The following is a 24,460-nucleotide window of genomic DNA, read 5'->3' as shown; positions in this document are numbered from 1 at the left end:
CCCACTGTGGAAAGGGAAGAATTTAGAGGGAAGAGTGAACTGCTTCATCTGACGTTAGACTGTAAACTAAGTAAAAAAGCTACGACAGGAGTTGAAGTGAATACAGAGTAAGACCCAGAATACAAACCAGATTCTTGATACAACAACACTAGTCCCTGGCTGTGTCTCTGTAGACAACATTAGAACATCTAAAAAGACCTCACAAAAGCAGTGAATCGTATATCTCATCCCAGAGGCTAAGCAGAGACTTCAGAGGCAGAGTACAGGGTGAGCGCGTTGCCCAGCTCCTGCAGCCCGCACCAGAACCTAGCCCTCCCCTGCGGCTAATGAGATGGGAATCTCGGCATCAGGTTTCAAGTCAAGTAAGTAGTAGTATTCTCAGCAGCTCATACAACTTGTTCATTGCTAGGTTACAAAGGATCACAATCACAACCAACGTGAACACTATTGAGAAGAAAACCAACTCGGCCTATTCAATTTGACATTATCTTGCTCCTAAAACTTAAACTCATTTCTTGCTACTTTCCCCCTTCGCTCTCTGGACTCCAATCACACTGATGTTTCAAATATCCTCTTTCCTGTACTGTTCTATTTATCTTTCATTTTCTTCTCTCCTTAATCTCCACTCCTACTTTTCTCTCAAGTCCCTGAGAAATGTAACTTCCTAAGGAATTTCAGTTAGGAGCCACTACTATATTTCTTCATGGCATCTTCAATTTTTCTATATAAACCTGATCTCTTTTCCACTCACATGATTATTTGTCCAATTATTCCTTTAATGTAGAAGTTTCACACGGCATCCAGGCCTAATGTGCCTACAGATGCATTCCATTGTCCAAGGAGTATTACTTACAAAAATTTTTTAACTTTTAATTTTGAAATAATCTCAAACCTACAGGACAGCTGCAAAAAAAAAAAAAAAAAAAAAGAACCCCATAGAGAGAATGTCAACATACCCCCACTTCCCCAGGCACCCAAATCCACCAATATGAACATTTTGCTACCTTTGCCATATCATTCTATCATCTATCTATCTATATCTGTCTTTCTGAACACCTGAGAGCAGGTTGCACACATCATTGTCCTTGAACAAATGCTTACATGAACATTTCCTACGAACAAGGACATTCACTTTTGTAATCACATTAAGTGCTGTTATCAAGTTCAAGAAATGTAACATTTATATAAAGCTTATATCCTAAATTCCAAATTTTTTCTTATGTCTTAATAATGTTATTATGAGCCTTTTCTCCTCTATTCTTAGATCCCATCCAATATCATGTATTGTGTTTAATTGTCATTATCTCTTTAGCTTTTCTTCCCCCTTTTTTTTTATATTGTGGAAACATATAATACCTTAGTCTTCCCATCCAAACCCATTCAGTGGGATTAATCACATTTGCAATGCTGCGGTAATATCACCACCACCATCAATTATGACAGCCTTTCCTCCACCTCAAACATAAATCCTACATTCATTTTGCATTAACTCCTCCCTTGCCACTGTCCCCACCCTTGTTAACCTGTACTCTAATTTCTGTCTCTGTAAGCTTGCATATTCTCTGATATTTTCATTGTTGTTACTGTGAGGCCTAAATTTAACACACTAAGTCTGTAAAAATCTCATTTGCTTTGATTCAAACTTAACCTCAATTCCAACTTAACACACTATGCCTATACCCCTCTGTCCTCCCACCTATATGTAGTTCTTGTCACAAATTACATATTTATACATCATGAGCCCAAAACCATTTATCATTACATTTGTCTTTTAGATCTTAGGAAGGAAAAAAGTGGAGTTACAAACACAAAATATAATAGTACTGACACTTATATTTACCTGTGTTTTTATTGTTTCTGAAGATCTTTATGTCTTTATGTGGCTTTAGTCAATTGTCTAGTGTTCTTTCCTTTCAACCTGCAGAATTCCTTTTAACATTTCTTAGAGAACTGTGCTAGTAGTGATGAAGTCCTTCAGTTTTTGTTTATCTAGGAATATCTCAATTCTTCCCTCAGTTTTGAAAAACAGTTTGCCAGGTATAGAATTCTTGGTTGGCTAATTTTGCTGCTAGCACTTCAAATATGTCTTCCCACTCTCTTCTTCCCTCCATGGTTTCTGATGAGAAAACAGCATTTAATCTGTGGACATGTTGCATCTCTCTTGTGGTTTTCAGAATTCTCTCTATCTCTGGTATTTGGCAGTTTGATTGGTGTGGTATGGGTCTATTTGTGTTTATCCTGTTTAGAGTTCAATGAGCATCTTATATGAATATATTCATGACTCTTATTAAATTTCAAAAGTTATCAGCCACTATTTCTTTGAATATTCTCTCTGCTCCTTCCTTTCCTCCCTCCCTGCCTCCCTCCCTGCCTCCCTCCCTCCCTTCCTTCCTTCCTTCCTTCCTTCCTTCCTTCCTTCCTTCCTTCCTTCCTTCCTTCCTTCCTTCCTTCCTTCCTTCTCCTTCTCCTTCTAGGATTCCCACAATGTATATATTGCTTTGCCAGATGGTGTCCCACAGGTTCCTCAGGATCTGTTACTTTTCTTCATGGTTTCTTCTTTCTGTTCCTCAGACTAGTTTATTTCACTTGCCTTATCTTCAATTTCAGTGATTCGTTCTTTCAGCTTCAATCTACTGTTGAACCCCTCTAGGGAATTCTTAATTTGTTACTGTGGTATTCAGTTCTAATTGGTTCCTTTTCATCATTTCCATCTCCATATAATTATTCTTTTTGTGTTCATCTATCATTTCCCTGATTTACTTTAGTTCTTTGTCCTTGTTTTCCTTTAGCTCTTTGAGCATATTTAGGATGAATTTTAAAAATGTCCTTGTCTCTAGTGTCCTAGGTTTGAGTCTTTTCTTTGGTGTTTTCTAATGTTTCATTCTTCTCCTTTGCCTAGACCTTCAACTTCCTGTGTTCTGTACACTTTGTAATCATTTGTTGAAACCTGGAATTTTGATATTTTAATATGGAGGTTCTTAACAAGGGGTCCATGAACTTGAATTTAAATTTTAAAAAAATTCTTGTGTGGATGTTTTGGTACAGGTGTGATATATGTATTAAATAATACACAGTATAGTGTGGACTTAGTAAGGGGTCCATGTTTTTCACCTGACTGGCAAAGGGGTCTGTGGAACAAAAAGGTTAAGAACTCCTGCTTTAATGTGTTAGCATTGGAATTCAGACTCCTTAAGCTTGTATCCAGGTACTATTATGACAGAGTTTTCCTTGAATACCAGAAGCTAACAACAACAAGAATAAAAACACCTTTCCCAGTCTTTGCAGATTGACCTGTGCCAATGCTCTCCTTCAGAGTGTATCCATATAGAGTTTAGAGAATAGCTTCAGGCCAAGTTTGGGGGCTCCCTGGCCCTTTCTGTGCATAAAGCTTATGTCTTGTTTTGGCCCTAAGAATTCCTCCTTTTATGTGGGTAAGAATGATCCACCTTCCCTAGGAAACCGTTTCTTCACAATCCTGTGCATGGTACTGTTCGTCTTATAGCCAGTGATACCTTGCCCCACGCATACACTGGACTGCTCTCCCATAGCATTCTGTAGGAGAGCTCAGCAAGCCACCTCCTACACACAGGACAAGTTCTGGGAGAGTGAATCCCTCAAGCCACCACCAGGTATATTGGGCAAGACAAGCACACTCTCAGTTTGTGCATGAGGGTTCTCTGCTTCCTCCAGAAGCAGGACCAGGGAGCCACACTGGGAGTGCAGGCTGGCTCCTCACCAAATCAGTAAGGGGTATGGAAGGATCAGCCAGGACTCCACAAGATGTTATGGCTTTTACATAGCCTTTTCTTGGTGTTCACTCTGTTAATGCAGTCTTTTAACCGAAGCGTCTCCCTCTGCTATCTTGACTGGGGACCCAGTATTAGTTTTTTATTAAACTTGAGGAAATTTAGTCAGTACATTATCCTTTTGATTTGTCACAGATAACACCAATTCATGCCATTTCATAAACTTAGGTCCCTTTCCTGTCTCCTGTAAACCTTTGCATCACTGAACTGTTCCTCCACTAAATACAAAGCTCCATTAATAAGAGACTGTCTTCTACATCAGTCTATGCCCTCTATTTTAATATGCTTAGGATATATTACAGTGTTCTGGAGATCCTTGTTGAATGAATGAAGGTAACGAATGTCCTTGTCACTATTATTAATAACCTTTTCTTTCTTGCTTTTTAAAATAATATTTTATATTATAAGGACATGACTATGGGGAAGCGTTGTCAGATTTCCTCTGGAATCTTGGCTAATCTACAAGAAATGAATTTCAAGAGCAAGCCAGGTTAGTCAGGCCAGTAATTTATTAAGGAAGGAAGAGAAGAGAAATGGGGGAAACTAATAGAATATGGGTCCCAGGTAGAGAGGAAAGGACTGACAAGTGATAAAGAGGGCTGATTTATAGACTACAATTCCCGATGCAGACTACAGATGCCCTGGTTTTACTTTCGTGCTAATCGAGGCAGGCAGGTAGTGGGGAGAAGGCCAGAGCAGAGGCAAAAGGGTAAGAGCAGGGGGTAGAAAGCAAGAGCAGAGGCCGGTTCAGTCTTTTCACTTGCTTTTTGAATCATTAATCATTTTGTCCCTTTGCTAATGACATGGGAGGAGTCCCAGCTCTTTTCTGTTTTGATTGATGACCCCACCCAGCAATCCCCTGGGCAGGCCCAATGATAAGGCCCCTGGAGAATATCCAGGGTTTCTCCTGGCTTCTGGAGGGAACCTCGTTCCAAATAGGGGCTCTCACAGGTTCTTCCAGCAGCCATCGTGGAGGTACCGATATCCACTTGGGCTTCTTGCCAGATTCCAGATCTGCCTATCGATTCCCTATTTTACTAACCTGCTTCAAAAGTTCTCACTTGGACCAATGTATATGAGGTGCAGAGGTGCCCAAAGATGTACTTACCAAATCCAATGGATGTGTCATGATGATGGGAACGAGTGTTGTTGGGGGGGGTGAGGGGGGGTGGGGGGGTGGGGTTGAATGGGACCTCACATATATATTTTTAATGTAATATTATTACAAAGTCAATAAAAAATAAAAAAATTAAAAAAAAAAAAAAAGAATAAAACAGGAACTTTGAAAGTAAAAAAAAGTTCTCACTTGGTAAATTTCTCAAAACAAATTTTGAACAAACGACACAATATTCTGGACTTCAAAGCAAACTTTCACCCACATTACTACTAATGGACTAAGAAAGTGAAGTCATATGTTTATACTTTTCAAAATTTTGAGAACTATACAGTAATATTTCATCTAGGTCATTCTATTTCTGCTTTCAAGGAGGTAGGCATCTCACTCTCAGTCATCCCAATTGCTCACCAGTTTTTTAAACTCAAGATGCTCCACAACATATGTTTCTAAAAAGAGTCTCTTACCTTAGAAGGCAACACCAAAAAATAGACCCCAATCACACTGCAGAAAAGTCTTATCACATCAGACATGGTACTTGGTAAAAACAGGATTTTTTAAAATTTATGTCAGTAATGTAAAAAATAAAAATATAAAACAATAGGTCCCTGTATTTTCCAATTATTTTATTTTTTTATACTTTATATTTACCTCATCCCTCAAAATGGAAGATGTTTGAGGCTTTGGATTCATTTTACTAGTTTCAAAGCTACTAAAACCGCAGACTTTCTTCTAAAGCCTGGATCCTCCTACACTTTGAAAGAATGCTTTGGGGCTGTCACTCCACCTGGATTTTTTTTTTTTTAATGTAAGCAATGGCTTTATATTCTAAGTATAAAGACAAATTTATGCAACTAGGTAAAAGGCTATGGATAATTTGTATTTCTAACTGGGGGTAGTGGCAGGGGTGGAGAATTTGTTTTCTCTTATAAAACCAAGCCAATTGGTGAATGGTGAATTCAGCTCTCAATCAGAATCAGAATCAGAATCAGAATCAGAATCAGAATCAGATGGAAGTTAACGTCCTTAACCATTCTGTTCTTCTCAAGATGCTTTGCAACAGCAACAGCTTTCTTAATAGATGGTAAAGATCCTCAGGAAGATCAGGAGCAAGTCCTTTGGACTTAACTCTCAACGTTTTATTGCCAGTCACAAAACATAATTGTGCAGTGCCATGTTTCTTTCAGGATCACACTAATTTGTGAAGGGGTCAGGCCCAGGCCCTTCTTGGCCAGTTCGTAGTTTTGCTCCTGCACATCATCAGACGTCAACTTCAGCCAGGTGGGGCGCTGCGGCTAGGGCAAAGCTGACTGGGACAAGGCCTGCCACTTGCCTGTGACCCATGCCTGCGACCCATGATGGCGGTCAGGCAGTGAAAAAGAGAGCGGGCGGAATAAGCGCAGGAAGCCACTCAGCATGCTTCGTTCATTTTCATTGCCTTTCAGGGCCTTGAAATTTTTTATTCCCCTTCTAACACAGGGTGGGCGGGGGGAGAACTAAGGAGGGAGGGAGGAAGAGATAGAAATAAAGAGACAGAGATTTTGTTAGATTTTACTTCCTTTGTGAATGGAAGGAAAGGAAAAAGTTTAATTAGCTACAACTAGGTATCTAGGTATTCACTGGTAAATGAATTCACTTGAAATCACAGAATGTTAGAGATGGAAAGAATTTTTAAAATTATCCAGTCTAGTAGTTTGCAAACTCTGCTCCATTCTACTATCTTGAGAGTGGGCAGGGGCCCAAACTCAGCTTCAATTAGTGCATCTCAGCTTTTATCTGCTTTATGTATAGGAATTTCCTTTTTTTTTTTTTTTAAAGATTTATTTTTATTTAGTTAATTCCCCTCCCCTCTCCCGGTTGTCTGTTTTCTGTGTCTTTTTGCTGCGTCTTGTTTCTTTGTCTGCTTCTGTTGTCTTCAGCAGCATGGGAAGTGTGGGCGGCGCCATTCCTGGGCAGGCTGCATTTTCTTTCCCGCTGGTCGACTTTCCTTACGGAAGCACTCCTTGCACGTGGGGTTCCCCTACGTGGGGGACACCCCTGCATGGGGCGGCACTCCTTGCACGCATCAGCATTGTGCATGCCCTGCGTGGCGCGGCACTCCTTGCGCGCATCAGCATTGTGCATGGGCCAGCTCCACACGGGTCAAGGAGGCCCGGGGTTTGAACCGGGGACCTCCCATGTGGTAGACGGACGCCCTAACCACTGGGCCAAAGTCCCGTTTCCCAGGAATTTCTAATTACAATGTTATTTGAGCAAACTTTTAAGTTAAGCAACCTCCAAAGCCATTGAATCTGAAACCTTCTCTTTTCACAGATAAGAATACCAAAGCTAAGAAATGCAGATCTTCAGCAAGAACCCAGTTCTTCCTGTAAAGTCATCATTGTTTTATTCCTGCTCACCCATCCCTCAGCCATCACAGTCTTCCCAGGTTGTCTCCTCCTTCTCCAACTCCATACCTCAATCCAGCATGTCCAATGGTCCAAATGGGGTGTTTTTTAAGAAAAAGAATCTCTCCTTCTTTTACTTTTCCAGGAGGGGTGAAAGAACCCCTGAGCTGTCTTCCCATCAAGTGTAGTCATCCTCCTTTTCAACTTCCAAGGCCTTGTGAATTCCTGGATATTCCTATCCTAAAAATGGATATGAGATACCTCTAGCTTCACCCAGCTTTCACAAGACACTGATATTCAAAATCCTGAAATAAAACAGTGAATTTAAGCCATGAGATTTCTTGGTTTTCTTCAAAATATCTTTGACTTTTATATATTTATTTTTAGGATGGAAAGTCTTTTCATGCAAGTGGTTTTGCTTTCTCTTATCTTTCATTTGGGTAGTAATATAAATGTCAGGATAAATTTTGAAAATAAAGATTATTTATGCTATTCTCATTGCATTAAACTTAACAGAAAATATAAACAGTAGGTTTTTATTTGACCAGTCTGTGAACTAGTCTTAATGCAATATTATCTGGGAGGTGTTAAATTGTCAGGCAACTGATACAATAAAGCACTTTCTTCTCTGTGTTCAGTTTCTATCTACCACTGATATAAAAGAAGGCTCTCCATAAAATACATTTAAAGAATGGCTAATGGGTGTTCGTTGAGCAGGGAGCAAAGGCTGTGGAGAAGGAGTTCAAAGGGTTAGATCCATCCATGTGTACTGTCCTTTGCCTATGCAAAGCTCTGGAAATAATTGGACAAATCAGAGCCATGCAGTTTTCAGGAATGTGGCCTCAGGCTGTAACTCTTCACTTCTCTTCTACCTCACCAGGAAACCTGGACCACTGAGGTCTTCAAACTCTTCTCCTAGAATGATGGTTCTATCCCAATTCCACAACCTCTACAGGATGCTGTCTTTAGGTTCATATGCTGCTGTCCTTGGTGGCATCTTGTACCAAGCCCTTGGGTGTCGGGTAGGAGGGGGTATGGACAACCTCTGATCAGCAGTTGGATTGGCAGAAAGTTAAGCATATGGGGGATATTGGTGAAGGTTGCAAAGCCAAAGCCTGAGGTACTGAAGTAAAGAATCCTATATCTGAGATGTACGCAAACCCCAAAGCACATAGCAATGGGCCAAGTTTTGCTGTCTGGATCCTGGTCCAGAACCACAATCACTCTGTGCTTCTGTCAGTGACTTCAAATGAGTCATGCCACAGAAATTTGGTGTCAACCCAATCAGGGTTTTTAATGATTTGTTAGAAATTGCAGGATATCTGAAACACCACTGTGTCTCAGGCCTACCCTCTGTACATGGTTCCAATATTAGGAACTGTATACCTGTAATCCTAAGAATATTCAAATGGAAGCAAACAGCTTCTCTAGTGCTTGGTAACCAACTTGTACTTACAAATAGATAGTAGTTTATATTAAGGCTTCCCCGAGGATGCAACCCTGAGTTGATCCTCTTTGGGTGAAATGAATGGGAACCTTCAGGTGTTTTCAGAAAGAAGCATCATGAGGGCTAAAAAACTGAACCTGTCAGTCCAACCAGTGAGGGAAGCAGAGGTGGTGATAGGAACACAGATCAGACCTGAGGACACAGGGTTAAACTGGATTCAGCACCACCATACCACATAGCCTCTACCTCTGTCTGACAGTCCATCATTACAGAGCACGTCTTCATATTAGATTCTGGTGGGAAGCATCTACTGGAGGGTGATTGCTCAGATAACCCTCTAATCCCTGCAGGAGATGTTCTTATTATCTTCTGATTCATAACATTTCATGCCTTTCATACATTCTGACTTTTTTTTCCTCCCTCACTGGTCCTGCGTTCACTAAAGTCCTTGTACAAATAACAGTAAGAGGTGGGTATAGGCTTAACCAGTGGTCCTTGGAAATCGGATATGGTCATGAGAGCTACGAGGGTCACTGAGAAGCACTGCTGTTCTGCGTGTCCTATGGATAAGCAGAGGCTGGTTTAGGAGTGACCAGAATCCACATCTCTTGTCAGGAACCCAATCTCTGAGGGGTGTGGCTGACAGAGTACCAAGTTCTACCTCAGTGCCACTTAGCTTCAAGGAGAGTCTCTTAAAAGTGAAGTCTCAACAAAGATGCTGTCAAGGTCAAGATGAAGGGAAAGCATAGGGACCTGGATCTGGACTCCATCCCTGGCTTAGCCAAGACTCATGTATGCCTTGCTTTCCTGACACTGCATCCTCATATTGAGGGAATTGAATAAGTGTTTGTTCTGAAAATGACCATCAGAGGGCAGCAGATACCAGGAAACTACTAGAGGCCTATTTCTTCTAGTCTCTCCCACAGAAGTGCCCTTAAGTCCTGTCGCCATGAGGACATTGGACAGCTTACTGCTCCTGGCTTATTTTTTCTTTTTGTATTTCTTCTGCTGTCCTCCCTTTTTCTTAACAAATGTTTCTAAATTTGTTTTCTCTTCACTTTTTATTGTATTCAATAAATGTGGCCCCAGAGCCCCATCTGTGGCAGGGATGTGCATGATAGTGTATCACCATGAGCCAGACCTCCTTCCTATGTGCATTGTCTACTCTATTGCAACTTGTGCATCCACATCTGTCTGTTTTTAGACCGGTCTTAGAAAACAAGAGAGGGAGGTCTCCCCTTTCTCCAACACTTGCATCATATCCCCTGCTACTGTAGAAGAAACTTCTGGACTGGTCAGATATCCCAGGCCAGGATTTGAAATGATCTTGAACTCCTACTTCTATAGCTCCTTTCCCTAGGGCCTGAGTTCACAATTGCCCTCTCACTCCCACTGGGGCCAGGCAGGGCTAATGGAGATTGTCCTCCTAGGAAGGAAGCCTGCCAGGCAGTGAGGAGGACAGGGACTCTGCCCAGAGCCTGTCATCAAACCCCAGGTCAAGAGAACTGAAAGACTGCCCTCCCCCCCCATGGACTCTTCTCTCCTCCCTAACAATGGGGCTCCCATTGGTCCATGGCATTTCAGGGATGAAGAAAAGCACAGTTGGTCTTCTGCAAAGGTAGAAATAGAATTTATTTTTCCAAAAGTGTTTTTGAGGCTTTAAAAATCAGTAAAAACAACTCTGATGTGTAAATTTGATGTGAACCAAATTTTGCTCACTTGGAGACCATCATTATAATTGCTTGGGCTTCCAGGTTAATATGTCTTTGTGCACAATTGGGAACACAATTGCTCCTCAGAGGTCTCTGTGCATAGGAATTTCTCAGAATAGTGGCATTGCTAAACATTCGTCATTGCACTGGTCACTTTTCAAACGTAGTCTTGTGGATTCCATTCCTAATCTGTTGTTCAAGTGAGTTCTGTGCTATGAATCATTTACTCTACTCTGAGCTCACTTAAATGGCAAGTTTACTCTGCCCATCAATGCCTGTCTTTGTCATGATCCCGATGGTCAGGTGAAACCATAAAATCCAGAGGCATGTTTATGTTGCATCATATATATTTACTGTTTATTTTAAGTTTTCCATATTTTCTGTGAAACAGCCTGAGAATGCAAGAGCCTCTGGAAAGTCACTATGTAACTAAAGGAATAACAAAGCCCTTCCTCCTATATTCTTTGGAATTTGATCTTGGGATAATTTTCTAGCTCTGTTTACCTGAAAAACTGATAAAGGTGGCATGTCAGCTGGGTCACTGAGCAACATTGCATGTGGTAAAAATGATCTCTGATTGTGAAATGTTTCTGGCCTGGGAGAACAGAGTAAACCAAAAATACAAGGTTGGGAGCCAAAGCTTTGGACTTCCCAAAGTTTGGTGACTCTTGTAATTCATATGTCCCTTGTAGAAACCTGGAAACATTGCCCTTGGAGCTGTTGTTCCAAGATATGTAGGTTTTGAATAGAGATTTGAGGATTCTAAGCTGGAGTTGCACTTTTAAGCCACTACTGCACATTGTAATCATGTGAGTTGAAAGGTACAGTTGAACTGAGAAGATTCCCAGAATGCATGTTGTACTTTCAATCATTTGCAAATACTTATACATGTATTTCAGTATTCTGCTACTGTGCCACCAAAACCAGATAAACAAAATAAATAAATTGAAAGCTGTAGCTGGTGGAAGACTGCATTTGTCATCAATAACTTTGGATTTCTATTTTTACCAGAGCTCTTTGTCTCATGTTGTATACAAAACCTGAAAATTTGAAAACTGGTTATCCACATGCATGCAGAAGAATGAACTTAGACCCCTACCTCACACCATATACAAAAATCAACTCAAAATGGATCAAGGATCTAAAAATAAGAGCTAAAATTATAAAACCCTTAGAAGATTAACATAGGAGCAACACTTCATAACCTGGGTTTCAGCAATGGATTCTCAACACAGGCATGAGCAACAAAACAAACAATAGATAAATTTGATTCCATCAAAATTAAAAATGCCTTTTCATCAAAGAAAATTATCTACAAATTATTTTTGGAGAAAACAGTTTCAAACTATATGCCAGCTAAGGTTTTAATATCCTGAATATGTAAAGAAAATATACAACTCAACAAAGAAAGACAAATAACCCAATTTAAAAATGGGCAAAAGATTTGAATAGACATTTCTCATAAAAAGATTTACAAATGGCCAATAAGCACATGAGAAGATGTTTATTATCAGTAGACATTAGAGAAATGTAAGTCAACACCACAATGAAGATACCATTTCACACCCACTAGAACGGTTACTATTTAAAAACAAAAACAAAAAATTACAAGTGGAGGATGGGAGTGAAGACTTCCTGGCTATTTACATGTTTTAGCCAAACAGGCAATCCAAATATGTTATTTTTATATAGTCCAAATGCCAACTCTCCTATAAACATAGTAAAGAAAGAGTCAAACAGTGAGATAAAGGATGGTTTCTAGTATTTCTTTTAAATATAATCTCTACATTTAAAAAGAAGATTGAATTAGGGAATTAAATAATGAGGGAATTCTGCTTGTAGATAGGACAAATTAGGTTAAAGGAGGAAAAAAACAGAAAAATTGTATAAATCATATTTTAATTATATTAGAGGACTGTAGAAGCACCAAAGCCTAGGTGAACTGAATTCTAGTTTGTGGACAGTGCTTACAAGGTAAGCTGGTTGTTCTGGGTTGTTTATTTCCTTGGGTACATTGTCAAGTTAGGGCAAAGACTGACAATAGTCTCAAAGAACAATTCAATTTGTATGTATATTATTTAGCTTCAATATGTATAGAACAAAAGTTGACAAAACTAAAATGAGAAATAAATAAATCCACAATCATAGTTGAATATTATGACATATATCTTGCGGTCACTGATTTAAAAGGGAAAATAAAACTAGTGAGATATAGAAGAAATGAACAATAATATTAATATCCTGGTCTAATGATACACTTATCAACTGCAGAAAACATATTATTTTAAGTGTATATAATTCATTTACTGTTTTAAACTGTAAACTGGGCCATAAAAGCAGGTCTTGACAAATTTCAAATAATTAAAGTTACATAAAATATGTTTCTGGCTACAGATGAAATAAACTATAAATTATTACCAGAAAAATAATATTTTTAAACACTCATATATTTAGGGATTTAGCAATACACTTACAAATAAACATGAATCAAAGAAGAAATCACAGTGGAAATTAGAATATGTTTTGAATATAATGATGGTGAAAAAAATCAGCATAGCAAAACCTGTAGAATGCAGATAAAGCAGTCCTTAAAAAGAAATTTATAACTTTCAATGTACTAGGAAAGAAGATAGAAAATCAATAATCTAAATGTCAATTTCTAGACTCTAAGAAAAGAGTAGCAGATTTAAAGAAGTTGAAAATAATGAAGATGAGAGCAGTTATGAGTGGAATTGATTATAAAAATCAAGAGAAAATCAACACAGTAAGAAGCAGCTTTTAAAAGGAAATAATAAAATTTGTAAATCTTTAGCATAACTTATCAAGAAAAAGAGAGAAAACACTAATAAATTAAAGAATGGGAATATCACACATATTCTACTTATAATAAAAGGGAAAAAAGGTTATGAAAAATTTCATGCCAGTATGTTCAACAATTTAGATGAAATGGGCAAACTCATTAAAAAGTACAATTTCCAAAACTGAATAAGAGACAAAAATATAGATAGGTCTAGATCTTAATGAAATTGAGTCTGAAATTTAAAAAACCTTCCCAGAAATAGAACATGCCAAGATGGTCTCATAGGTGTATTTCTCTAACATTAAAGGGTAATTTTACATGAATTATCTCAAAGACTAGAAGAAGTCAGATACTTCACACCTTACTTTCTGAGGCTTGATACCAAAGATATGATCTTCTCATTAAATAAAGAAAAAAAAACATTTGATAAATTGCAATACCTCTTCATGATAAAAACTCAGCAAATTTGGAATAGAATAAAACTTCCTGTAATATAATTTTTAATGATGAAATATTAATAACTTCTCCATTATTTGGGGACCAAGATAAAATATATATCATTAATATTCTATTCAATCAGCACTTGATATCATAGTAAAATAAAGCCAAATAAATAAATGAATATTATAAAGATTGAAAAGAAGGAAGTAGAACTACCACTGTTCACAGATAAAAGAATTATATGGAGAAAAATCTCCTCCAAAAAATCTAAAAATATATTGAGGTTAATCTAGAAAGATTATTAAGATTTTCATAAGCAAGCATCAAAATTAGAAAATTTGAAAGCACACACATTTACAATAGCATAAAAAATAATCAAACACCTAAAAACACACATATTTAACAATATTGAAGACTGCTACACTAAAAATTACAAAATATTGCTAAGAGTTAAATAAAGACTCCCTACCTAAATATACACCATGTTCATAAACTGGAAGATTCAATATTATTAAGATGTAATTCTTCTGTGTATCAGTTTCCTAATTTTGGCTGCAACAAATTGCCCCAAACTTAGTAGCTTGAAACAACAGAAATTTTTTTTTCTGACAGTTATGGAGGTCAGAAGTCTAGTCGAGTTGTTTGCAGGGTTTCATTCCTTCTGGAGGCTTCTGGGGCACATTTGTTTCCTTGCCCTTTTCAGCCTCTACATGTGGCCTGCACTCCTTGGCTCATGACTTCTTCCTTGCATCATGCCAAGCTCTTGCTTCTGTTGTTACATCTTCTAACACTGCCTTTGCATTTCTTGCCTCCATCTTATAAGGACTCTTGTGATGACGTTGGGCCCAGCAGAATAATCTAGGATAATCTCTCCATTTCAAAAATCCTAAATTTAATCACATCTGCAAAGTCCCCTTTACCAGGCAAGGTAACATATTCACAGGTTATGAGCATTGAGATATGGATATCTTGAGGGATGTCCATAGCCACCAAGTGATTTACCACAGAACTTTTTATGAAAAATATCAAGCTAATGACAAATTTATATTGAAATACAAAGGACCTAAACTCTTCTGAAGAAGAACAAAGTTAGAGTGCTTATGCTACCACATATTAAGATTTACTGCATACCTACAGTAGTTTAGACAATGTGGGATTAGTGGAAGGATAGACTTAAAGAACAGAAAAGAGACTCCAGAAACAAGTCCACATGTACACACTTTATTTATGACAAAGGCACTCTTATATGTCAGTGAGGGAAAAATGGTTGCTTCAATAAATGGTGCTGGGTTGAGTGAATATTTATATGGTAAAAAAATAATAATCCATATCTCCTACCTCAGACTATATAGAAAAATAATTGAAAATGGACTGTAGACCTATAGACCTAAAATAAAACTTCTAGAAGAAAGCAGGAAAACATCATCATGACTGCAGAAAGCAGAGATTTCTTTGACATTATATGAAAGTATTAACCACAAACAATATTTTAAAGTGAACTTTATTAAAAATTTGAAAATTATTTATCAAGACACAATTAAGAAGTTGTAAAAGCAAGACACTGAGTAAAGGAAGTATTTACATTACATATTCAATAGAGAACTCTTAATCAGAATATATATTTTTAAAAACTCCTTCAAATCAATAAAGAAAAGGAAAGCAATAAATTATGAAATGGGTAGATAGTTTAAACAAACACTTCATGAGAAGAGGCTATTCATATGAACAACAAACCTATGGCAAGATTCTTATACCATTACTAGTTCAGGAAAATGCAATATACAAATTCAATCAGTATATTGAAATACCAGTATATCATCAGAATTTCTCTAATTAGAGGATTGGCAATGCCATGAATTTATGTGGATATAGAACAACTAAAGCTCTCCTACATTGTTGCTGGGAGTTTAAATTGATATAAGCACTTTGGGGGGCTGTTTAGAAATATATATTAAAGATAAACATGCAAATTCCCTAAGACCTGGAAGCTCCACTCCTAGGAATATATGAAAGAGAAGTGAATGCATCCAATTACCAAAATATGTGTCAAAAATGCAGTTACCAAAATATGTGTCAAAATGGTGGTGATAGCAGTTTAATTCATAAAAGCCAACAACTGAAAATAATGCAATCATCTATCAAGAATAGGATGCAACAATGTAAGAATAAATGGTTTAACCTGATAACTCTCTCCACAATGAAACTCATATTTTAAATTTTGAGAAATAAATGTAAAGACTTCCATTTCAGCATTTATGAGTTTCTCCTATGATCCAGGTAAGGTTTTATAAGTTTTAGGGCATAATAGTCAGGGTTCTTTGTGAGTGTACATGTATTTTGGGGTGGTGGTGAATGGCATATGAAAGAGGTCTCAACCTATGGAGAATTCTGTAATCCCAGGATTTGAGATATGATGATAGCACAAAGTCCATTTCCAACTGATAATACCTACGTTTCATCCAAGCAATTTCATCAAGGCTCCATCCACACCTCAACCACAACTTCCCTTATGTCTAATAGATATCTAGAGTTGTTTAATTTATTCCCCATTCAAACTCCTTAGAAACCAGAAGTCACCAGTATAAGGAGACCTGCTGGCCTTAGTTCCTTATGATTCTTTCCTTGAACTTGATTCTCCTAAAAACATGCAATGAACCCTCTCCAGTAGATAATGGCATATGGTGACTTAACTAAAGGCATGTATTTTAGTTTCCTTGGCTGGCAAGCCAAAAGCAATGGTTCAGCTTAAATGGTGGAAAGTGATTTGCCCACAGTTTTGGGGTTTGGGAAAAATGCTAAATAAAGTTATCATCAAGGTGGTGCTTTCTCCCTGAAGACTGCCTCATTCTGGGGCTAGCTGCTGGCAATCCTTGGACCTTAGCTTGTCACATGGCAAGGCACATGGCAGTGTCTCCTCATCTCTCACTTCTCTTCCAGTCCTGCTGATGTTCAGCTTCTGAATGCTCCCTCTATGTTTATATATATATATAAATTTCATTCTGCTTATAAAGGACTCCAGTAATAGGATTAAGACCCATCTTGATTGAGGTAGACTATACCTTAACTCAAGTAACCTCATCAAAATGTCCTACTTAGAATGAGTTCACACCACAGGAATGAATTAAATTTAATAATGTGTTTTTATGGGGGTACATACAACTTCAAACAACCTCAGCATGGTTAAGTGGTTTTAGACCTAAAATGTAGCAGTTAGTTTATGTTTAATGATTACTTAAAGGCTAGCTCTATACTTAATGCTTTAAAGATATGTTATTCAATCATCTCAACAATTCTCATGTAATAGGAATGATTATTTTGTCCCAGTTACAGACCAATGAGTAAGACACAGAGAAGTTAAGGTCGCTTAATATGAGATTATAAACAAAATTAATTATATTTCTATATATCACTAGTAAAAACTACAATAATGCATTATTTACAAAACTACCAAAAAGAAATACTTAACAAATCTAATAATATATGCAAGACTTCTAAAAACTTCAAATAATTGCTAAGAGGAAATTTTAAACCCATAGTTTAAAATGGAGAGATACACCATTGCTTGGCTACACCATTGGTTGTCCATTCTACTTAAATTGATATGTAGAGTCAATACAGTCCTAACTGAAACCTCAGCAGTTTTTTTGTGGAAATGATGAGCTTTTTCTTCAATTTATGTGGACATGGAAATGACTAAGAAAAGCCAAATTAATCTTGAAGAAGAACAAAGCTGAAAGACATTGTGGCAGTTTGATATTACTGATGAATTCCAAAATGAAATACTGATTATGTTTGTAACTGGTCTGTTCCTCTTGGCTTGTGATACCCTTTGATTGTACTAAATTCAGAGGTTTCACTTTTGCTTGACTAAATTAATACCAGGGCTTTGATTCAGTCCTGGAGTCAGCAAAGAAGAGAGGTGGATTTTTGATGCTGGAGACCAGGAAATTAAATACACAGAGAAGCAGATACATGAGGAAAGAGAGAAGGCTCCATTAGACAAGGCCCCAGGAGAGGGACAAGCTGTTTGCCTGACAGTTTACAGCTGACCTTGTGGCGAGAGCAGAGCAGGTGAGCCAGAAGAGAAATGAGCCCCGGGAGAGAAATGAGACTTATCCCAGCCTAGGGCTGAGACTGGAAGATGCTGGGACCATGGAGCCTTAAGCATCTACCTCAAATAAATATCCTTTATAAATCCTAACAGATTTCTGGTACTTTGCATCAGTATACCTTTGGCTGAATAATACAAACATATACCAGATATCAGCTTCTATATAAATCTGCAGTAAGTAAGGTTGTGTAGTATTTGGTACAATAATGGACAAATAGGCCAGTGGGACCGAATTGAAAGCCAGAAACAGAGCCACACATATACGGTCATCTAATTTATAAAAATGTACCACTCCAACTCAAGGGGGGGAAACGGTCTTTCAAACAAATAGTGCTTTGTAAAGTGGATTTCTACTAGGCGGTATGTAAAAGAGTAAACAAAGCTACTAAAAGAAACCATTGAAGAAAGAGAAGATCTTCATGAATTTGGAATAGACAAAGATTTCTCCTTAAACAGGACACAAAAGGCACTAATCATAAAAGAAAATGTTGATAAATTTGACTTCATTAAAATTAAGAACTTCTGTTTATGAAAAGTCAAACTGCAAGCAAGTCACAAACTGGAGAAATATTTGTAAAACATATAAACAAATAAAGAACTTATATCCAGATTATAAAAGTAATTCTTATAAATCAATTAAAAAAATACTGGCTATATTGTTTAAAGAAAAGTCAAAATACATGAAAAGTACTTCACAAAAAGGATACCCAAATAGCCAATAAGCATATGAAAAAGTGTTCTATGTTATTACATGTCAGGGAAATACATATTAAAGCCATCACGAATTATCGCTTTGCACCCACAATGCCAATTCTTCACAAAGATGTGTAACAACTTTAACTGACACACATTACTGTTGGGAGTGTAAATTCACACTTTTGCTTATGAAAACTGAGAGTATCTACTAAAGCAAAACATTTGCCAAGCCATGACCTACCAATTCTACTCCTGGGTAGATTTCCAAGAGATATTAGTGCATATATCCACAACACACACAAAAACAGCTACTCTGAAATGTTTATGAGATTTTTTTTCTTAATGACACAAAATTGGAAGTAACCCAAATGTTCATCAACAATGTCATGGGTAAACTGTGGTATATTCACATAATGGAATCTTACATGGCGATCAAAGTGAAGAAGCCATTGCTACACATAACAACATGGTTGAATCTCAAAGACCTAATTGTGAGTGAAAGACATAAAAGAGTTTATACAGTATGATTCCATTTATATGAAGTTTTAAAGAGGCAAAATTAAATGTATAGTAATGGAGATCATAATAGTAATTACCCTTGGCAATAGCTGCTGGGAGGATCATGAGAGGGCTTCTAGGGTGCAAGAAATATTCTACATCTTGATCTGGAAGGTGGTTACCTAGGTGTGCGTATGTGAGGATTCATTAATCTATTCACTTGATATTTATGCTCTTTGTGTACTTTAAAGACTCATTAAAATAAAATAAAATACAGTTCAGGAAGAAAGCTACAAAATAGATTCTCTTAATACCTGAGCTGGCTGAAAAGCTATGGGGATGTCATCAAGAGAACCCTCTACTCAAAGAGAAAGAAAGACTCAATGGAGCACAGGTATCTGGAGTAATTAGATAAATAAAACCATTTTATCTTTAAATCTCAGCAAATTAATACTACTTGAAAAAAGTGTTCTACACTAATTAAATGAGATAATTAGTGTAAGGAACATAATACTATCTGGCTTAAAGTAAACACTAATATATGTAGCAGTTTGATATTGTTTATAAATTCCAAAAATTGATATTGGATGATGTTTGTGAACTGGTCTAGGCATATTAGATTGTATTGGATTCAGAGGTTTCACTTTTACTTGATTGAGTTTTGAATAGGACTGATTGGGCTACATCAGTGGGACACCAAGTGCCCACTGACTCATAGAGAAAACCATGCAGCAGAGCAGACAGTGGAGTTTTTGAGTTTTGATGTTGGAATTTTGAGCTGGAGCCTGGGAAGTAAGTGCACAGAGATGCAGAGCAACTTAGTCTGGAGAGAATCGAGCCCCAGGGAGAGAGACAGAGCCAGTTGCCTACTACTCTACAGTTGGCGTTGTGGAGAGAGCAGGGCAGCTGAGCCCAGAGAGAAACAAGCCTCAGGAAGAGAGGAACCCAGGAAGTTTGAACTCTTGGCAGACTAGAGCAGCCATCTTGCTCCAACATGTGGCAAAAGATTTTGGTGAGGGAAATAACTTATGCTTTATGGCCTGGTAACTGTAAGCTTCTACCCCAAATAAATACCCTTTATACAAACCAACAGATTTCTGGTATTTTGCATTAGCACAACTTTGGCTGACTAAAACAATATATATTATTAGTATTACAACTACTACTATTAATACTAATGATTAATTATTGATGTTGTATGATTAGTGGTAATTTCTAGTGATTGGATTGAATTAGAAACTCTCATACTGCTGTCAGCCTTTATTCACTTCTCACTTGCATATCTCATCAGTCAAGTCATTCCCTTCATTTTCTCTGATTCTCCCTCCCCATAAAGGAGTTACTCCATACTGGATCTGGGAAAATCAAGATAGATTTATCTTTCAAAGCAGACTGTAGGGTACAGTAAAGAGACAAGAAGGTCCTAAGGGACATGTACCCTCAGGCAGGGAACTCGCAGACTGCCAAGCAGCTTTTGGAACAGGAAATATCATTCCACTTGCCATCTGTCTGGATTTCTACACAGTCTTCCTGAGAGCCAGCGTCATTGGGTTCACCTGTATTCCAGTTTTGGTAGGTCAGCCTTCTTCCTGTTAGATCCACAAACTGGCCTTCGTTTTCCTCATCTGTGATGCCCAGGAAGGCATCTTCCTTGGCCACAATCTTGATGGCTGTGTTCTCTGCGTCATTCTGGGGGGTGGCCACAGAGGCCTGGAAATGGGTGCACAGAGCTTTCACTCTGTCAAAGGTCATCTTTGCACCATAGGACAAGAAAAGCTTCTTCCCAACCTTTCTGCCCAAAGAGAAAGTTAGCCCTGAAATGTGAAAAAGTGGGTGATATTCTCTGTCTTAAAGCCCAAGGAACTTCTCTGGGGTAGAGGCCTCTAAATAGGGTTGCCAGACAAAATACAGTCATCCAGTTAAAGTAGAATTTCAGATAAACAACAAATATATTTTTTTAAGTATAAGTATGCCCTATGCAATATTTGGCAACTCCTACTCTGGAAAGTGAGGTCGGCACAAAAGTCTTTGTCCTTTTGGATAAGAATTCGAGAATTTTGTATTCTTCCCAATATTAACTTGAGACTGAAGAAAAATATCTGAGAACATTTGTCCCAGGCCAGGAGAGCACACAAGAAATAGGTTAGGCTCCACTGATAGGTCTGGACAACAGTGTAATAAAGGGGCATAGGTCCCATTTTCAGTGACCAGAGGGAAAAAAGTAGATAATCAGGATCTCTGGAGTCAAACTGACATCAATGCGTAAGCCACCTCTGCCTCTTATTAGCTTTGTGTGTTTGAGGCATTCATTTAATCTCATGTTTTCTCCATTTTCACCAAAAGGATTGTTTTGAGGATTTCATGCAACTCAGTATGAAAAATTCCAATCAAAATCTTAGAAAAGTATTTGCATTCTATAAATATTTGCTGCCTTTTATCCTTTCCAAACCTAAAACTTTCTAAAGAGTAAGAAAAAAAAGGCTTACAGTTTTTGATGTGCTTCAATTCTGATAGTAGATCTTCTCTTCCTAAATCAGCCTGGGAACTGTCAAAAACTAGACAATGAAAACAGAGTGAAGGAGCTTTTTTGAGAAGGGGATCCCAGAACTATGACTCTAAGAGAGTAGGGTATATTTTTCAAAAAAAAAAAAAAAAAGAACTAGTTTCTTTAAGAGTGATACTTGCTTATTGAAGAAAAATGAAAAATAAAGAAGCAAAAATAAGTAAAAGTATCTCTACTTCCACCCAGCCTCAAACATTGCTCTTCATAATCTGTTGAATATAGCTAAAGATGCTTTATGCACAATACACACCCTCATGAACACTCATGCATGTACACTCCTGCATATCTAGCATGGCAGCTCTCCATAGACCATGCTCTTTACTATTTTTTCCCCCAGGTAAATTACTCTATTAAGGCAAAAAAGAAATCTCTTAGGGAAATATTATGGGCTGGTGAATATTGACTAAAAACATTGGAGGCTTTTGTCTTTGAGGAGGTTTTGCAGTGAATGATAACTGACATCTCAAGTATGTAATATTGTTATAAAAATAGACATCAACCCTACACTGAGATGGACTTTTCCTCCCTCTGGCACCAAAGCCTCACATTGTACTGTGTCTGTTGTAGGAGAGCCAGGACCCAGCTCCTCCAGGTGGCCTGGTGAAAGAGTGGCCATGAAGGGTTTCTAAGACACTGGTAAGAACCCCTTTAGCCTCTAAATAACCTTGAGAAGGCTGAGGATGCTAAATTAGGAAGGAGAATTAGACATCTCTAGTGAGAAAAAGAGACACCCCCTGTGCCCCAGTACTCAAAGTCCCAGGACTACGGGTGCCCTCAGCCCAGACCTTGCTGGGGTGAGCTCCTTACCTGAACTGTCTCCAGGGTCTCCTTTTTGACCCACTGCTCCTGGTAACCCAGGAGGCCCTGGGATTCCTGGAGGCCCCATTTTTCCAGGGGGACCCTGCAAGCCTCTGATGCCTTGGCCTGTTGTAGGATGAAGAAAACTCAATTCAGTGTGTATGCTCTTGCTTTTTCTCCATGAATTTGATGTACAGTCCCTTCCCAGGAGAAAAGATACATTGATTCCTGGGATGAAACTTTCTGGATGGCTGCATCCAATGAGAAAGAGGTGACCAAGAGTAGAAAGAGCCTCCTGTGCCCCACTGGATGACCTGGCCCAAGGACACCCTTCCCTGAGCAGTTAGGACAACAACATGTCTCCAACTCCTATATGGAAGCCTGGAATACCAGATGGTCAGGGTCATATATATGTTTTGAATTATAACAAGTAGTTGAGAAAGCACAATCTGCTTAAATAAGACATTACTACCCTCACATCTCCAGTCCATTTCCTTTGGGAGGTGAAGGGCCACAGAGACAGCGCAACCCCTCCAGTACCTGGTTCTCCCTTTTCTCCCCTGGTGCCATCACGCCCATCTCTGCCTGGGAGGCCATCTCTGCCTGGGGGACCACAGGCAACCACAGGGCAGGTCTTTTGGCTGTTCTCGCAGATTTCTGTTTCTGAGCAAGATGCTGTCAACACGCTCAGGAGAAGGAAAGGGAGAGATAGAAACAGGGACATGGTCCTCAACTGGGTGTGCAGAAAGAAGAGGAAGAAAACCAATCTTGTTCAGTTAATCAACAACACAGATTCACTAAACATGCATGCTTTCCTACAACCCGTAATGGGCACCGGGGAGGTAGAGACCCCAGGGGGGGAGATCAATGGTGCCCAAACCTCTGCCCACACTATGAGGAGGATTCCTGTGCCCCTGAGAGCAAACAGGATTCATACTTCTAGCTCACTTGCACCTACTGGCTTTAGGAACAGGGGTGAATGAAGACTCGGGCATCTGTAAGAGTGCCCTCTGGCCCCACCTTTCCATTTCTGCCCATATGCCACCTGTATTCCACCTGCATGTCTGGACCGACCCACCCTTCTCCATCATGACTAAGTAGTAGGCACTAACCTGCGGGCTGGTGATCAAGAAAGGAAGAATCCAAGTTTTAGCTTCAGGTCAAGCCATCTACTAATCACCTCACCTAGCCCAGAATTAACTTGAGTTTGCTTCCTCTTGAAGTTGTATTTCCCACAGCATGAGAGGCTTGCCAGTGGGAGCATCATTTCTGAAATTTCTCACCACCTGGTAGGGTTTCAGATCCCTCTCTAGCTCCTGGCAGGAATATCCTGTCTTTGAGTCAAAGTCACTGACAATTAGTCCTCCTGCCTTCGATTCCCCTGCTATTTCTCTCTGAACTTTCCATCCGTCCTTCAAAACTCCCCTCCAGCTTTCACTTCCTAAGAAACTTTGGTAGTCTGGTCCCATAGGTACCCTCATAGTTTCCTTTGAGAACAATGGCACAGTATCATTTGCAAATGATCAGGTGGATCCAGCAAGGCCACAGGTGCCCCAGCACAAGCAGAAAAAGAGACACCCCAAAATGGCTTCTCTCGGCCATCTACCCTCTCCCCATCCCCAGAAAGCCTTCTCCAGGATCCAGGGCCAAATTAAGTTGCCAGACTCTTGGTCCAGAACCCCTGTTCCATTCACCAGAAATGACTTACTTATGGGGCTTCTGCAGAGCAGCAGGATGCATTGATAAGGAAGCTGACCCTCCAGCCTGGGGCTCTGGCAGATTCCTCAGCTGGAGGGAGGCGGGTGGACTCAGGAATGTAGGGTCCAGTCAGCTTGGTAAACAAGAATGGAGCTGGCCTGGCTTTCAGCCCCAGATTAATAAATAACTCTCCCTAGGACAGCACTAGTCTCTCCTTGGGAGCATTCCCCGGGGTACGTGCTCAGTGCCAGGCATGTCTGCCTGAATACAGCACAATTCCTCCTTCAGTTGCCACTCCTTTGGGTAATTCTTATTGCTGAACTACAGGAAATATTCTCACAGGGATGGTCATGTTGATATCCTTGTTTCTGGTAGGGAAACATAAAATT

General features: G+C 38.8%; 1 protein-coding gene across 1 annotated transcript; it reads right to left on the bottom strand.

The window, feature by feature from the left end:
• Window positions 1-16,828: 16,828 nt before the first annotated feature.
• MBL2 (mannose binding lectin 2) lies at window positions 16,829-24,202 on the bottom strand. The gene is made up of 5 exons (XM_004462401.4): window positions 24,082-24,202; window positions 22,914-23,106; window positions 22,383-22,499; window positions 21,499-21,567; window positions 16,829-20,826 (listed from the first exon to the last, which is right to left on the bottom strand). Exons 2-5 carry the CDS (start codon window positions 23,095-23,097, stop codon window positions 20,453-20,455), a joined length of 744 nt encoding a protein of 247 aa, XP_004462458.1. The 5' UTR covers window positions 23,098-23,106; window positions 24,082-24,202; the 3' UTR covers window positions 16,829-20,452.
• Window positions 24,203-24,460: the final 258 nt, after the last annotated feature.

This window comes from Dasypus novemcinctus, chromosome 6 (assembly GCF_030445035.2).
Source record: "Dasypus novemcinctus isolate mDasNov1 chromosome 6, mDasNov1.1.hap2, whole genome shotgun sequence".
Taxonomy (NCBI): domain Eukaryota; kingdom Metazoa; phylum Chordata; class Mammalia; order Cingulata; family Dasypodidae; genus Dasypus; species Dasypus novemcinctus.
This window is presented reverse-complemented; position numbering and strand designations above follow the sequence as displayed.

Bases quoted from the DNA above. Each gene is read 5' to 3' on its own strand.
- MBL2 (XM_004462401.4), bottom strand. From the start codon at position 23,097: ATGTCCCTGTTTCTATCTCTCCCTTTCCTTCTCCTGAGCGTGTTGACA. The intron at 21,568-22,382 runs GTAAGGAGCTCA...TTCATTGTCTAG, and splicing joins AGACCCTGGAGACAGTTCAG to TTTTTGACAGTTCCCAGGCT. The intron at 20,827-21,498 runs GTAAGCCTTTTT...TTCACATTTCAG, and splicing joins ATTGAAGCACATCAAAAACT to GGCTAACTTTCTCTTTGGGC.